Below are 16,017 nucleotides of genomic sequence, written 5' to 3'. Positions count from 1 at the left end.
CACGACAATCAAAGATGCGGCACAGTCAAATAAATAAATAACATTTAAAATAAAAGAAGAAAAGAGAGGCCCTCGGGGGCAGGGATCAGTGTTTCCTAGCCAACAGGACAGCAAAGGTTACATGTGCAAACACCCCCGCGTGATATCCTCTTGGTCTAAAAGTGCCCGTGATTTTTCTCCACACACCACACTCATTCAGCAAAGGAGATGAAAACTAACTTTTATCAAGCATCTGCCTCTCACAACTACACTCAGAGACAGCCAAGTCCCATCACCACACAGATGAGGGACTCCCCCTCTCATGTTTAGAAGAGTAAAGTCACGCGCTCCAAGTCCCTTGGCTGGTGTGTGACAGTGAATTGATGTGCTCAGTCGTGTCCAACTCTTTGCGACCCCATGGACTGTAGCCTGCCCGGTTCCTCTGTCCATGGAATTCTCCAGGCAAGAATACTAGGGTGGGTTGCCATTTCCTCCTCCAGGGGATCTTACCAGCCCAGGGATCAAACCCATCTCCTGTGTCTCCTACACTACAGGAGGATTCTTTACTTGCTGAGTCACAGGGGAAGGCTTGGGGCCTCAAATCTCAGCCTGCTGGACTCCACAATTCATGCACCTTCCTCATCATCTATCACAGGGCATTGCTAGACAGGGGATTCTAAGAGGAGTAAGCAGGACCCCTGACTTGGGGGGCTTGTGGAGGGGTGACTAGGGAAAGAATTAGAGGGCCTGTTACTGGACTGTGAAGACAAGAGGAACAAAGTTGCACCAAGGCAGAGAGTTTGTGTCAAGGAGCACCAGGAAATGAAGCTGGAAGGACAAGTGAAAGCCAGATGGTGGAGGACATTCATGGCCATGTCAGGAAGCTTGAAATGCATCCAGAAGGCAGTGGGATCCACTGGAGTCCTCGTAGTTGGACAGTGATGTGAACAAAATTGTAAGAGCAATCCAACAATGCTGGACAGGATGACCCAGAGAAGGGGCGAGCTGGAGACTCGGAATTAGGACATCAGAGAAACACAGGGTCACGGTGTACAGTGGGGAAGTTTGTACATGTCTCAAAGCGCCCAGCCAAAGGGAGGAATAGGGATGAAATCCAGCCTGCACGCCCTTCACCAGACCTGGTGCCAGGTATGAGGCTCTATCTGCCCAGAAGAGGCATCTTCTCTCACGCACACATAGGCACCATTCAGGCTGGCACACTCCAGGTCAGTGCTCTCCAGCTTTTTGGTCTCAGATCTCCTTTTCACCCTGATAGGTGACTGAGGGTCTCAAAAAGCTTTTAGGTGCATGATACTTATCATAATTTACCATATTAGAAATTAACACTGGGAGAATATTAAAACATAAGAATGCATTAGCAAAAACTCCATTGAGCATCAGAGGAAGGATGTTAGCATACATCACATGGCCTCTAGAAAACTTTGCACATGGGAGTAAAAAAAGGCAAATAACATTGCAGGATTATTATGAAAAGAGATTTAACCTTGGGATCTGCCAGTACAGGTCTTGGGGATCCCTGGGACCCTGGACCACCATGAGAGAACTGCTGCTCAGTTACTAAGAGCCTGGAACAGAGAGGTAAAATTTGGGGAGTTGAGTTCAGTTCAGTTCAGTTGCTCAGACGTGTCTGACTCTTTGTGACTCCATGGACTACAGCATGCCAGGCTTCCCTGTCCATTACCAACTCCTGGAGTTTACTCAAACTCATGCCCATTGAGTCGGTGATGCCATCCAACCATCTTATCCTCTGTTGTCCCCTTCTTCTCCTGCCTTCAATCTTTCCCAGCATCAGGGTCTTTTCAAACAAGTCAGTTCTTCATATCAAGTGGCCAAAGTATTGGAGTTTCAGCTTCAGCATCAGTCCTTCCAATGAATATTCAGGACTGACTCTATAAGAGTCTTCTCCAACACCACAGTCCAAAAGCATCAGTTCCTCAGTGCTCAACTTTCTTTATAGTACAACTCTCATATCCATACATGACTACAGGAAAAACCATAGCTTTGACTAGACAGACCTTTGTTGGCAACATAACAAAGTTGGCAAGTAATGTCTCTGCTTTTTAATATGCTGTCTAGGTTGGTCATAGCTTTTCTTCCAAGGACCAAGCGCCTTTTAATTTCATGGCTGCAATCACCATCTGCAGTGATTTTGGAGCCCAAGAAAATAAAGTCTCTCACTGTTTCCATTGTTTCCCCATTGTTGCCATGAAGTGATGGGACCAGATGCCACGATCTTAGTTTTCTGAATGGGCAGTTTTAAGCCAACTTTTTCACTCTCCTCTTTCACTTTCATCAAGAGGCTCTTTGGTTCTTCTTCGCTTTCTGCCATAAGGGTGGTGTCATTTGCATATCTGAAGCTATTGATATTCTCCCAGCAATCTTGATTCCAGCATGTGCTTCTTCCAGCCCGGCATTTTGCATGATGTACTCTGCATAGAAGTTAAATAAGCAGGGTGACAATATACAGCCTTGACGTACTCCTTTTCCTATTTGGAACCAGTCTGTTGTTCCATGTCCAGAGTTCTAACTGTTGCTTCTTGACCTGCATACAGTTTTCTCAGGAGGCAGGTCAGGTGGTCTGGTATTCTCATCTCTTTCAGACTTTTCCACAGTTTGTTGTGATCCACACAGTCAAAGGCTTTGTTATAGTCAATAAAGCAGAAGTAGATGTTTTTCTGGAACTCTCTTGCTTTTTCTATGATCTAATGGATGTTGGCAATTTGATCTCTGGTTCCTTTGCCTTTTTAAAATCTAACTTGAACTTCTGGAAGTTCATGGTTCGCGTATTGCTGAAGCCTGGCTTGGAGAATTTTGAGCATTACTTTGCTAGTATGTGAGATGAGTGCAATTGTGTGGTAGTAGTTTGAACGTTCTTTGGCATTGCTTTTCTTTGGGATTGGAATGAAAACTGACCTTTTCCAGTCCTGAGGCCACTGCTGAGTTTTCCATATTTGCTGGCATATTGAGTGCAGCACTTTCACAGAATCATCTTTTGGGATTTGAAATAGCTGAACTGGAATTCCACCATCACTAGCTTTGTTTGTAATGATGCTTCCTAAGGCCCACTTGACTTCACATTCCAGGATGTCTGGCTCTAGATGAATGATCACACCATCATGGTTATCTGGGTCATGAAGATCTTTTTGTACAGTTCTTCTGTGTATTCTTACCACCTCTTCTTAATATCTTCTGTTGGGTCCATACCATTTCTGTCCTTTATTGTGCCCATCTTTGTGTGAAATGTTCCCTTGGTATCTCTAATTTTCTTGAAGAGATCTCTAGTCTTTTCCATTCTATTGTTTTCCTCTATTTCTTTGCATTGATCACTGAGGAAGGCTTTCTTATCTCTCCTTGTTATTCTCTGGAACTCTTCATTCAAAAGGATGCATTCAAATTTGGAACTCTGCATTCAAATTTGGAAAACTCTCCATTCAAATTTGGAATTCTGCAATCAAATTGGGGAGAGTGAAGGGGAAAATGGAGCAAACATCATAAAGGAAGACAAGGTGGTGTTTGGTGTTTCATTGGAGGTAAAAGGAAAGGAAAGAGTAAAATATGACCCCAAGGTTTGATGCTCCAGGGCACAGGAAGTTATGGTGGAGAGAAATGTCTTTGGTTGAAAGACAGAAGAGAAGAAACCAGTGGAAAGGAAGAAGGGAAACATATCAGGGCTGGGGTTGGGGGTAGGGCCAGGGGGTGGGGAGGGGAAGGGAAGGTCCTAGGTCAGGAAAGTGAGGGATGAAGTTAAGGACCCTTGGAGGGGTTTGCCCTGGGATTAAGATAGATGCATGTGCAGTGGCTGAGAAATGAGAAAGAGGACAGAGAAAATGTAGACAGGAGAAAACCAGAGAGGTTTTTTCTGGAGGGAAGAAACTGCCCAGCCTGGCTTGGGGGAAGGGAAGCGGAGAACTGGTTGGGATTCATACTGCAGGGGCTGAGAGGAGAGGCCTGTCAGGCCTGTTGGAAGGATATTGAGGGTCCAGATGCTGGAATATATGCAAACTGAACCAGGTCAGCCTGATTTTTCCCAGTTGCTTACTTGACAAGATGTGGTCATTCATTATTAAGTAGCTGTAAAAATACAAATTACCCAACTGGGTGGAAAATACTAGACAAGTGAGAGGCTTGGCCAGGCTGCTTCAGGTCACATGTGCTTTCTTCAGTTCTGCCTCTTTCTGAGCCCTGCACTACTGTGCTTCCCCACATCTTAGGAGTGTCCCCCAGAAAGGAGGCTGATGCCTCAGCACCCTGAGGCTGGAAGGAGGAACTGATGAGACATGTGGGGCATGGCTAAGACCCTGCCGGGCACGCGCATGCTAATGGCTTGTTTATTTCCTTCCCTCTTTCTCCTCTAGAAGGCAAGCACCATAAGATGTGATCCTTTCCTCCAACCCAGAGTCTCCTGAAAAACTGCAGAAGAACGCTGCATTCTCCCTCCATCCCTCTGGACCCTCATCCTGGACAGCAAGACATACACACGGCAGAGAGCATGTTGAGACTCAGAACAGTTATGCACCAAGCATCTCACGGAGCAAATCCACTGTCATCTTCATAATCGGATAAGAGAGTTAAATAGCGCAGTGGAGGCTTTCCCCTGCTGGCTCATGGGTAAAGAATCCGCCTGCCAATGCAGGAGACACGGATTCGACCCCTGATCTGGGAGGATCCTACATGCGGTGGAACAACTAAGCCCGTGCGTCACCAACTATTCAGCCTGCTCTCAGGGCCAGAAAGCGCAACTACTGAAGCCCGAGGGCCCCAGAGCCCATGATCTGGAACAAGAGAAGCCACCGCAGTGAGAAGCCCATGCACCGAAACTGGAGAGCAGCCCTCACTTGCCACAGCTAGAGAAGAGCCCGCGCAGTAAGGAAGACCCAGCACAGGCCCCCAGATAAGCTAATTAATAAAATTATTTTCTACAAAACCAAAAAATCAGTGAAATGGGCCAGAAGCAAAGAAGGGCAAGTCCTGGGTCTAAAGGATGCTGTCTGTTCTCCCACCCAATCCGGCCTGGAGCAGTGGAGCCTTCAGCCAGGGCTTCAGGGACAGACTCCTGGAGCCTAAAGCCAGCCTTCCCGGGCTCCATCAATAATGCAGGCAGCCCCATGAATAATACAGCAGCAGCTGCTTCAGAGCGCAGATTACCAACACCCAGCCCTTGCCCCAAGATGGCCCGGGGCCTAATTGCAGGGCCCCTGGGGCTTCCTGCAGATTAACTCAGCCTCATCTGAGTCTGTGCACACAGACACTTGGCGTTGGCTAACGCCAAGACTGGGTGTTTAGAAAACACTGATTCCCCGCCAGTCATCACTCTGGTTTTCTTCTCCCCTCCACAGTATCGGTGCTGTGGCTGGCAATCCTGGTGCCAGGAAGTGGAAAATGGGGAAGAGACCCAAATCTGTTGTCACAGAAGAAAATGTGCCCAAAGGGCACCTGAAGATGCCGGCATCCCAATTGTTAAAAGAGTGCCCAAAGAGCTGAGTGAGCAAGCCGTGTCACCTTGGGGGCCACAGGAGACTGGAGAGTGTCCCCTCCTCTACCAGAGCCTTGAGTCCTGGGAGTTGGGAATGTGACCTTCTTGGAAACAGAGTCTTTGCAGATATAATCAAGTTAAATCATGAAAGAGATCACGCTGGGATACGATGGGCTGTAAACCCAATGACTGGTATCCATGGAAGAGGAAGGAGGGAAAGGGCTTCCCCAGTGGTCACTGCATGGAGCCTGAGTTCAATCCCTGCTCAGGGAGGTTTCATATGCCATGCTGTGCAGCCAAAGAGAGAGCAAGAGAGAGGAGGGAAAGATCAAAGACAGAGAGGCGGGGCAGATGGCCACGTGAAGACAGAGGCAGAGACTGGAATGGTGCTACCACAAGCCGAGAACCACCAGAGGCCACTAGGCTCTGGAAAAGGCAAGGAAGGGCTCTCCCTCGAGCTTCTGCTGTGTGTGTGTCCTGCTGCCACTTTGAGTTTGGACTTCTGGGCTCCAGAACAGGGAGAGAATCATTTTCTACTGTTCAAAGCCACCAAATTTGTGGAACTAGGTTAAGGCAGCCGTAGGATACGAAGACAGCAAGTAACTTCATTCTGCAAGGCTCTTTTTTAACTTCTATAAAGGGGAGCAAGTGGTTCAATCTTCCTTCCTCACAGTTATTGTGAGGATTAGTGGTGATCTATATTAACATGTTTTCTGAAGTTATAGGGGTGATAAAGAGGTCAGGTTATTACTATAATAACAGTATTATTAGTCTGATTGTTTATTTACTTATTTTGCTGTTGTTGGTTGTTTAGTCACTAAGGCATGTCTAATTCTTTTGAGACCCCATGGACTGTAGCCCACCAGGCTCCTCTGTCCATGGGATTTCCCAGGCAAGAATATCTGAGTGGGTTACCACTTCCTTTTCCAGGGGATCTTCCCGACCCAAGGACTGAACCCAGGTCTCCTGCATTGCAGGCAGATTCTCTACCACTGAGTCACCTGGAAAACTTATTTATTCAGGCTGTGCCAGGTCTTCGTCGCTGCACAAGTTTTTCTCAGTTGCGATGCGTGGGGTCTACTCTCTAGTTGCTGTGTACGGGCTTCTCCTTGTGGTGGCTTCTCTTGTGGTGGAGCAGGGACTCTAGGTGCTGAGGCCTCAGTGGCTCTGGCTCACAGGCTCAGTAGTTGTGGCACATGGGCTTAGTTGCTCCAAGGCATGTGGGATCTTCCTGGATCAAAGATGGAACCCAAGTCTCCTGCACTGGCAGGCGGCTTCTTAACCACTGAGCAACCAGGGAACCCCTTAACCAGCTTGTTTAGTGACTTGAAAAGCTGTGGCAAGCAGTCAGTGCCAGGACTGGGAGAAGGAAAGTGCCAGGATTAGCACAAAACCATCCCCAAAACCAAGTTAATATTTTACCAAGTCAATTAAATCTGCAGATTATACCAGACATAATTATCACTTTGCTTTAAGAAAATGAAATATTCCAATCTGTTTTAATGGTGTCTGCTCTTTGCATGCAAGGTTTTAAAGAGAAGCTTGTTGGAGATACACTAATGGTCCTTAGGGTGTTTCTGAAGGGTTTCTGCACTGTGAGTTTATATCCTCTGGTGCCTCTCGCCTTTGCCTAAATTGTATCATGGGATTCAGAATCCAAGCTTCTTTTCTTTCGAACTCATTCTTTATCTCGGAGGCAATCTCTTTGATTCTTGCTAGGCTTTCTCGACGGACAGTTCCCATCTTCTTGGTAATGGGAAGACACCATCTTGCCCAAACCAGAAACTTCAGAGAGCACTGTGCAATGTCAACTCAAATTTCTCCAAACCCGTGCCATTGGAAGACTGCTGGCTCCTCTGATGCAAGTCTTAAAAGATGCTTCCAGTTTTTATCAGTAAGAAAAAACACAGACTGGACCAGTGAGAAGCAGTGGGCCATGTGCTCAGCCAAGACCATACCCTTCATCGCACAAGAGTAAATGAGACATGAGTGAAAGAAGTGTCTGGCACATGGCGAGGGCCCTGAGATGCTAACTTGTTTGGATTTTTTTTCCCTTTGGATTCCATTTTGTTTTTCCCCCATTGATTCCAAGGGGAGCTGCCATGTTGAGAGTGGCTTCTGGAAGGTGATGCAAAGCATGTGGGCTGTGGGGCCAAGTTGGGTCAGAAAAGAGCTGGTCTTTGAAAAGAGCAGACCTGGGTGTTAGCAATGCTAATAATCACAGTACTCATTCCCATTACTTGCCATGTGATGCTGGATCAGTTATTTCACTTGGCCAGGCCTCCAACCCCTCATCTGTCAAACTGGAGAATAAGGACATCCCCACCCCGCTGTGGGGTTGTTCCCTGAGATGAGAGTGGACCTCTTATACATTGCTGTTGTTTAGTCGATCATTTGTGTCCATGTCTTTGTGACCCTATGGACTATAGCCCGCCAGACTCCTCTGTCCATGGGATTTCCTAGGCGAAAATACTGGAGTGAGTTGCCATTTCCTCCCCCAGGGGATCTTCCCAACCCAGGGACTGAACCACATCTCAGCACCTCCTGCATTGGCAGGCAGATTCTTTACCGCTGAGTCACAGGGGAAGCCCTCGTATACATTAGGGACTCAATATACATCTCTTCTTTCTCCTTCTCTGCTACTGGAAAAGTCATACACACTCAGCCTTCTGACGGGGAATCCCAACAGCATTCATTCTTCTATCAAGGATCAGAGGAGGGGCTGGTTGGGGCAGGCAGAGACCCCCCACGAATGAATAAAGTGTGCTAAGAAGCTGTCGAAAGCCCCAGTTCAAGCCTTCTGTTCCTACGGAAGATCGCCGGAAGCCTCGCACCTCGACCCTCGCGATGATCTGGCTGCCCCAGCTCACAGAGCCATCGCCTCTGGGGCCAACAGCCTTTCTTCCTGGAACTACGGAACCCTTCCCCACACCCCAGCCCGCAGGCTCCATTGGGCAGACCCTGGCAGTCTACATGGCTCGTGGCAGATGGCGCCATGTGGACTAATCAGGAAGTCAGACAAGAAAATACGACCCCCTCTTCCATTTGCCAGGAACTGGGATTGTTTGGATTTTAATCACAGCCACAGCTAAGAGCCAACATGCGGCCCCTCCAGCCAAGAGATAAATTTTCCACTCTCAACATTCAATTCTTCCTCAAAAAAAAAAAAAAAAAAACCCTATCAGGCGACTGCTCCCTCAGAGAGGGGTTTCTTTATTTTCCAGTATAATTCTTTTCTTATTTAACAATATGACAGAAATAAAATACTCCGTGGACATGGTGCTTCTCCCTCAGTGACTCGCCCTGGAGGGAACGTCTTCATTCCGCCATAAGTCACAGCCAGCTCACTGGTGTATTGATCCAGGGCAAAGATGAATGCAGAGTCCCATGAGCCTCTGAGAGAAATCTGACATTTTCTTTAAATATATATCCATGGAACAACTGTTTCTAAAACTCCAAGAAACAGGTCACAGGGGCACCACACCATTGATTTAGCAGCCAATGACTTTTAGAAGGAGCACTGAACGTTGTCTCAATAATTCCAACAATGGCAGACCAAGATGTCCCCTGGAGAGATGCTGTCCCTGGACTCCCATAGATGAAACAGCTGGGTTCTTGGGAGAACTAAATGAAAGACTCTCAAGAAAAAGAGCCCCCAACTAGATCCTTTAGGGCAGGGCCCCTGGTCAGTCTTAAAGCAAGGTAAGGAAAAACTGCAATCACACATTTGTTTGAAAATTATCATAGAATGGATCCATCCTTGGATTGGAAGGCTTTTCCTGGTGGCTCTGATGGTTAAGAATCTGCCTGCAATGGGAGAGACCTGGGTTCAGTCCCTGGGTCGGGAAGATCCCCTGGAGAAGGGAATGGCTGTCCACTCCAGTTTTCTTGCCTGGAGAATCCCATGGACAGAGGAGCCTGGTGGGCTATAGTCCATGGGGTCACAAAGAGTCAGACATGATTAAGTAACTAACACACCTGGATTTAAAAAAGACTGAAACAGTTGGGAGATGGCTGAGCATACCAGTCAAGATCTTGAGTCCATATGCTGCCATTCAGCTAACAGGTAACCTTAGCCAAGATACTTAGCCTTGCTAAGTACCCCCAGGGTCCCCAAAGGTGAAATGATAGTAGTCATTCTGACCTGATATAATTGTTATAAGGATTAAATAACATACATAACACGACAGATTGCTTGGCACAGTACCTGCAACAAAGTAAGATCTCAGAAGTCAGCATTAGTGATCAAAGCAGTCATGCTCATTTACCTTTAACGTCTTGTCTACCTTCAAAGATGGGAATGAACACAAGTGCATCAGGTGGACCAACCTGACACTGAGATGTCTCTGTGACACTGTCCAGTTTCTCTGTGTTTTATAAACTAATGAGTATATATTTGGGCTTCCCAGGTGGCGCTAGTGGTAAAGAACCTGCCTGCCAATGCAGAAGACACAGGAGGCACCGGTTCAATCCCTGGATTGGGAAGATCCCCTGAAGGAGGGCATAGCAACTCACTCCATTATTCCCACCTGGAGAATCCCCATGGACAGAGGAGCCTGGTGGGCTACAGTCCATAGGGTAACAAAGAGTCAGACACAACTGAATCAACTTAGCATGAACACACATGAGTATATATTTACCTTTTTTTCAAGCTTAGAAGTTTTTATTGATGTTCATCTGATGGTAGCTATATATGAACTCTGATCATTACAGCTATTGTGCTCGTAGCAGAGGAGAAGGCTAGTGGGAAGGGCAATGTCCTAAGCTAGGAAAGCGATTTTATCCTAAACCCTCCAACAATGTCAAAGAGACCCTCTCCACCCTTCCCATCCCTGGAATGGTCTCTTTCAGCACCATGGAGACACCTAGCCCATGAGGATGAGTAAGGTATATACAGGACTGTCATGGCAATGTACATATTCTCCCTCCTGACCAACTGGGTCAGAAAAGGTTATGACTCATCCTTGAACTCAGGTCTTCAGTAGCTGGAGGGAGAACAAGTTGAAAGGGCAACAGCTTGGGCAGGGATCCAAGGTCATTCATTGCCTCTTGGTAAAGGATAGGAAAGCAATCTGCATTCAGTGAATTTGGATCGGAGTCACCAAGTGAAAGAGAAGACACGTGAGCAGTGTCTCTGCAACGCTGAATCCCTAATTCCATCCCTGTCTCAATTCCTTTGCAATTTACTCCTTGATTTGTTCTCTCAACATAATATGCCGTCCTTCATGCACAGACCTGACCCTGATGACTCACACAACAACATGAGTTATTTTTTCCAGCAGTGGTTATAAGTTTTCACTCATCCATCCAATATGTGCTTGTGAAAAATGGCTAGCTGGGGTAAGAGCACACTGATCAGTCTCAGAATGCAGCAAGGCTCAGCTTAGGTCCACAGGCGGATTGAATAAATATATGGGCTTTGTCCCTTCAGGATGCCCATACTCAAGCCAAATAGGCTGACAGAAGATCATGAGAAGTGGAAAAGACATGCAATCTGAAACTAAAGGCTTATGTCCGAGTTCTGATTCTGCCAGTCCCTAGCAAGGTGATCTTGGCTGTGCGTCACATGCCTTTCTGGAGCTAAAAAACCCTCACCTTAAAGGGTGGAGATACCATTTTTATGGGAAGCATAATAATACCTACTTTGGTTGACACTAGTGATGATAAATCAGAGGTCATGTAAACAAAAGCACACCTAATAATCTATTTACATATTACAAATGTTATTTATTATAAACTAACTCTCTTTATTATTATAAATTCAATACTGTTATTCATTAACTACTAACAGATCACAAAACTACGTCCTGCTAAGAGATGAAATTCCTATTTTCTGAAATGTGCTATGCCCAGAAAGAGTATCAGAAATCAAGGAATGAGGTGACTCCCTCTCACTGAACATGGTACACCCATGTCATCCACCCCAAAAACCCCTTCAGGTGTATGCCCGGCCTTCAGTGGCTTCACCCGACCTCTGACCACCACTCCACCAATGTGGACAGTTTTCGAAACTGAACTTACAATTCCCGAAGACTCAGCGTCTGGAAGAGCTGCCATGAGAGTGTGGTGAGCCGGTTACTTGACAGGTTTCTGCAAGATGGACAAATAAAGAAAATTAAAGGACGATCTGGAGTCAGTCTTGCTCTGTGTGGTAAGCATGGTCATATCACGGGAGCCTGGCTTAGCTGTGCTTCTCCTTTGTTCCATCCGGCTAAGAGCACATCTGCCAGTAGTCCAGGCTACAGACCATGTCTTGAGAGGATGCTGAGACCTTTTAAAGAAAAGACTTTACAAATCAAATGAAATAAATTAATTAATAAAATTTTCTGGTCATTCTCTGCTATCCTCTCATCACAATAAAATTTCACCTTTTTAAGCCCACCCTCTTTCAGGAGGACAGAGAACCCTCAGGGTAAAGCGTGTACAAACCAGCAAGTACTTTTTTCAAATGAAGTACAGTTGATTTACAAGGTTGAGTTCATTTCTGCTGTACAGTGAAGTGACTGTTAAACAAAATACATTCTTTTTCATATTATTTTCCATTATGGTTTATATAGATAACTGAATATAATTCCCTGTGCTACACAGTAGGACCTATTGCCTATCCATTTTACATACAGTAGTTTGTATCTGCTAATCCCAAACTCTTAATTTATTCCACCTCCCTTTTTTTTTTATTACTGAGGCACTTACTAAAAGAGCTGTACATATTTATATGTCTTAAATGAGTTTAAATAATATATATATATATGAAATGATAGCCATAAACAGTGCCATAAACTTAACTGGCACCTCTAAAAGTTTCTCCCCTCCCTTTTTTATAATAATATTTAATAGAACATGTACCCTTTCCCCAAAATTGTAAGTGTACAATACTGTATTGTTAACTATGCCCTACCCTGTACTATAGATACCTGGGACTTCTTCACCCTGCATAAGTGAGGCTATTGTGCCCTGTTACCAACAAACAGTCTTAACATTCACACAAGTCAAAAAAAAACTCCACACCTATAATTCCTTCAAGCCAGTCCCTCCCCCAGCAACCCTGCCCATGGATGATCAAGACATCAGCCTTTTTGTTCACACTTCTGTTCTCCTCCTAATGGTTATTTAATTGTTCTCATTAGGATGTACAGGGAAAGGAGCAGTCATTAGTCTTCTGAATAAAAGAAGAAACACACCCACGGTTATTACTTTGCCAGGCTCAACAAACAACTTTCGATGTGATAACAGTCCTTCAAGGCAGCAGTAAGACGTCGGGGTCAAAGCGGTACCCCAGGAACTCGACTCATCTAGTGATGAGGAAGGAGAGCAGGAAAGACTGCACTTGGGTAAACGCCCATCCACACACACAAGCACGTGCCTACTTATGTCTATCAAACCTGTCGGTAATGCAAACAGAGACTCCTGTTTATACACATATGCATAGGCTCACAAGTGCACCTATATTTAGGGGACTTCTATAACAAGTATTTGTTCACAGCCAAATATAGGCTCCAAGGAATGAGGGGGTGGACAGTAGATAAGGTCTCTTGGGAATGTATGTTCAAGTTACTAATGAATAAGCAAGAGAATTGCAGCTTGTGATGAGTAGACTAAAGGGCCTAAGCAAAGTGGGGCAAGAAACTGATGGGGAAGAGAGACGGGGCTATGTTGGAAGTGTGTAAGACCTTACTGCTTATCCATTTTATATATAGCAGCTTGTATCTGCCAGTCCAAAACTTCTAATTTATCCCTCCCTCCCCCCCCCTTTTTTTTTACTATTAAGGTATAGTTGACTTTCCAAAATTTTTTTTCCATATTTAATATATATATATGTCTTGATGAGTTTAAGATAATATATATCTATGAAATAATCGCCATAAACAAGCATTCTGAACATTCCACAAGTCAAAGGCTTCCATAAATGCCCTCTGAGAGGGGACATTGGAGCTGAGACAAGAGGAGTGAGACTGAGCTGAGGGCCAGGGAAGGTGTGTTCCAGGCAGTGGGAGCATCAGGTGTAAAGCCTTGAGAGGGATAAGAGGGGCAGAAAGGAGGCCAGTGAGAAAGGAAGAAGTGCGGTCTAGGATAAATAGGAGGGAGACTTGCCTGGCAGTCTAGCGGTTAAAAAGCTGCACTTCCAAGGCAGGGGTTGCTGGTTTGATCCCTGGTCAGGGAACTAAGATCCCCATGCCATTTGGTCAAAAAAATTTAAAACAAAAAGTAGAGTAAGCACCCAGAAGGGGCCATGCCAGACCCATGGGCCAAAGTAAGGCGTCTGGATTTTACTTGAAGGAACAATGGGAGAGCAGCAAACAGTGTTAAGTAGGGACGTGGCATAATCTAACCAGCATCTTTAAAAACAAGAACCCAAGACTGGAAGCCATAAAAAGCAATTAGGAGATGCTGCCATATTCCAGGCAAGAAGAGAGCACAGAGATGATTAAGCTGATGAATTCAAGCTAGGTGGTAAGGGAGAGCTGCCAGAATTCCTGTGGGGTTGGATCAGGCCACAGAAGGAGACCTGAATGCCCAGGAGAGTGGTGTTGTCATTTAATGAGCCCAAGGCTGCGGAAGGGTCCCAACTGGAGAGTGGCATGGAGATCAAGACCTTCTCTCTTGCAGACCCTAAGGTTGAGATGCCTGTTTGATGTCCACAGAGAGACGTGAGACAGCCTGTTGGATGTGTGGGTCTGGAACCCAAAGGAGAAGCTCATCCTGGGTGAGGTCACAGAGGGTAATCGTGGCTCATCAGAGGAGCAGATATTCAAAGCCAAGGACAAGCTGGAGGACAGGGCTTCCCCCTCGCACGTGAGGCAGATCTGTCGTGCTGACATGGACTTCCCTGGTGGCTCAGATGGTGAAGAATCTGCCTGCAGTGCGGGACACCTGGGTTGGATCCCTGGAGAAGGAATATCTCCTGGAGAAGGAAACGGCAACCCACTTCACTATTCTTGCCTGGAGAAGGCAGAGGAGACTGGTGGGCTACAATCCACGGGGTCACAAAGAGTCAGACATGACTGAGCAACTAGCACTATCTTGGTGAAAGCCCACGACTGTGTCGGGGGAGGAAGACCCCATTCTTGGGGTGCAAGGGACTGGGGACAAAGGGAAGGTCTCCAGGGAGGTGTACCCCAAACTTACTGTCACACTCTCTCCCCAACCCCCAGCACTCTCTCCTTGGCCCTCTTTAGGAGGGTCCCTCATATCCCCACACTGTGACTAACTTCCTCTCTGCAGGGCTGTGGAACACTGGCATGAATAAAAACACAGCCTCTCACCAAAACCCTATAAACCTCCTTTTAATGACTGAGTAATATTCCATCATGTATATATAGCACATCTTTATCCATTCATCTGCCATTGAATACTTAGGTTGCTTCCATGCCTTAGCTGTTGTAATAGTGCCCCAATACAGTACCCCAATAAAAAAAAAGCCTGTAAACTTTAACCCATCTGCATGCTCAGCTTCACAAAACCCCTAACAACAGCATCTTTTTCCTATAAACCGCCTCATTCCCCCACTGAATTGGAAGGGAAGGGGGACGAAAGAACTGCATGACGACCATGTGAGGACACCCAGGCGCCCAGCTCCCAGCAGAGCATCTCCTGCTCGGAAGGGAGGAGCAGGCAATCAGACATGTACGCCCATCAGAGTCGTGACCTTCCACCTGGGAGTGGACCTGAAGCTGAAGCTCGGGGTCAAGAATAACAGGATTGGGCATCACCCTAGGTATCTCCATTACCATCAGCTGCCCTGATGTTTCCATAAAGGTGAGTTTATGCATCAGAACCTTGTTGCTGGTTTACGCACAACAGCACCAGAGGCAGCAGGAATTAGACAAGGCCCCGGGGCCTTGAGCTCTCTGCCCGACTCCAGCGCAGCCTGGAACAGAGTCCCTGGTTCTAAAGCTGAGCGGCAGCTACTGGGAGAGGCAGCAGCTGGGAACCCCAGGTTCACTGCGCCCTGGAAAACATGCCCCGCCCCTGCCCCCACAGGAAGGAGGAGGCGGGGACCCAGGAGCGATCGAGGTAAAGTGGGGACCCTCGCCCATCTCTGAGGGAGGAGCAACCCAGAGTTCTTGGGGGGTCCGAGGCAGGGAGCAGGCTGCCAGCAATGTCCTTTCACAAAGGTCAAGTTTTGCTACATTAGGCAGAAATGTCAAGAGAAAATTGGATTCTGAAAGAAAGAAAATAACAGGCATTCTGGGCAAATAAAGAATAAGAAATGGCATTATCCCCTTATTACAAGTTGGTGGGGAGGGGCGGGGGAGACCAGATATAGGGGAGGGGGGCTCCCGCTCTCCCAGGGGTGTCCCCTCTGTAGCTCCACCCCAGGCCTCCCCCACCCACCAAGCCCCACCTGGGGGAGAAAGAGCCCCTGCATTCCTTCAGTTCTTTGGCCAGATGGAGCAGCCGTGGCAGGACTCAAGGGCTTTGTCCATGACTGCCCTCTTCCCTTCCTCCTCCTCGATGGTCCACAAACCACCTGCACCTTCTGAGGTCCAGATCCTCTTCTCTCACCTCCTCCTGCCTCCCCACATCATCTCCATGACCAAATT

General features: G+C 46.7%; 1 protein-coding gene across 3 annotated transcripts in view; it reads right to left on the bottom strand.

Annotated features, from left to right (window-relative positions):
• Positions 1 to 16,017, bottom strand: part of NTRK3 (neurotrophic receptor tyrosine kinase 3) — a 429,790-nt gene that overhangs the window by 294,867 nt on the left and 118,906 nt on the right. For all 3 annotated transcript variants that reach the window (XM_040257595.1, XM_040257596.1, XM_040257597.1), the window contains exon 4: positions 11,495 to 11,563. In XM_040257595.1, the coding sequence (XP_040113529.1) occupies positions 11,495 to 11,563 (69 nt within the window). The remainder of the gene's footprint in view (positions 1 to 11,494; positions 11,564 to 16,017) is intronic.

This window comes from Oryx dammah, unplaced genomic scaffold (assembly GCF_014754425.2).
Source record: "Oryx dammah isolate SB20612 unplaced genomic scaffold, SCBI_Odam_1.1 HiC_scaffold_16, whole genome shotgun sequence".
Lineage (NCBI taxonomy): Eukaryota > Metazoa > Chordata > Mammalia > Artiodactyla > Bovidae > Oryx > Oryx dammah.
Note: the sequence above shows the minus strand (reverse complement) of the source record. Positions and strands in the feature narration are given on the sequence as shown.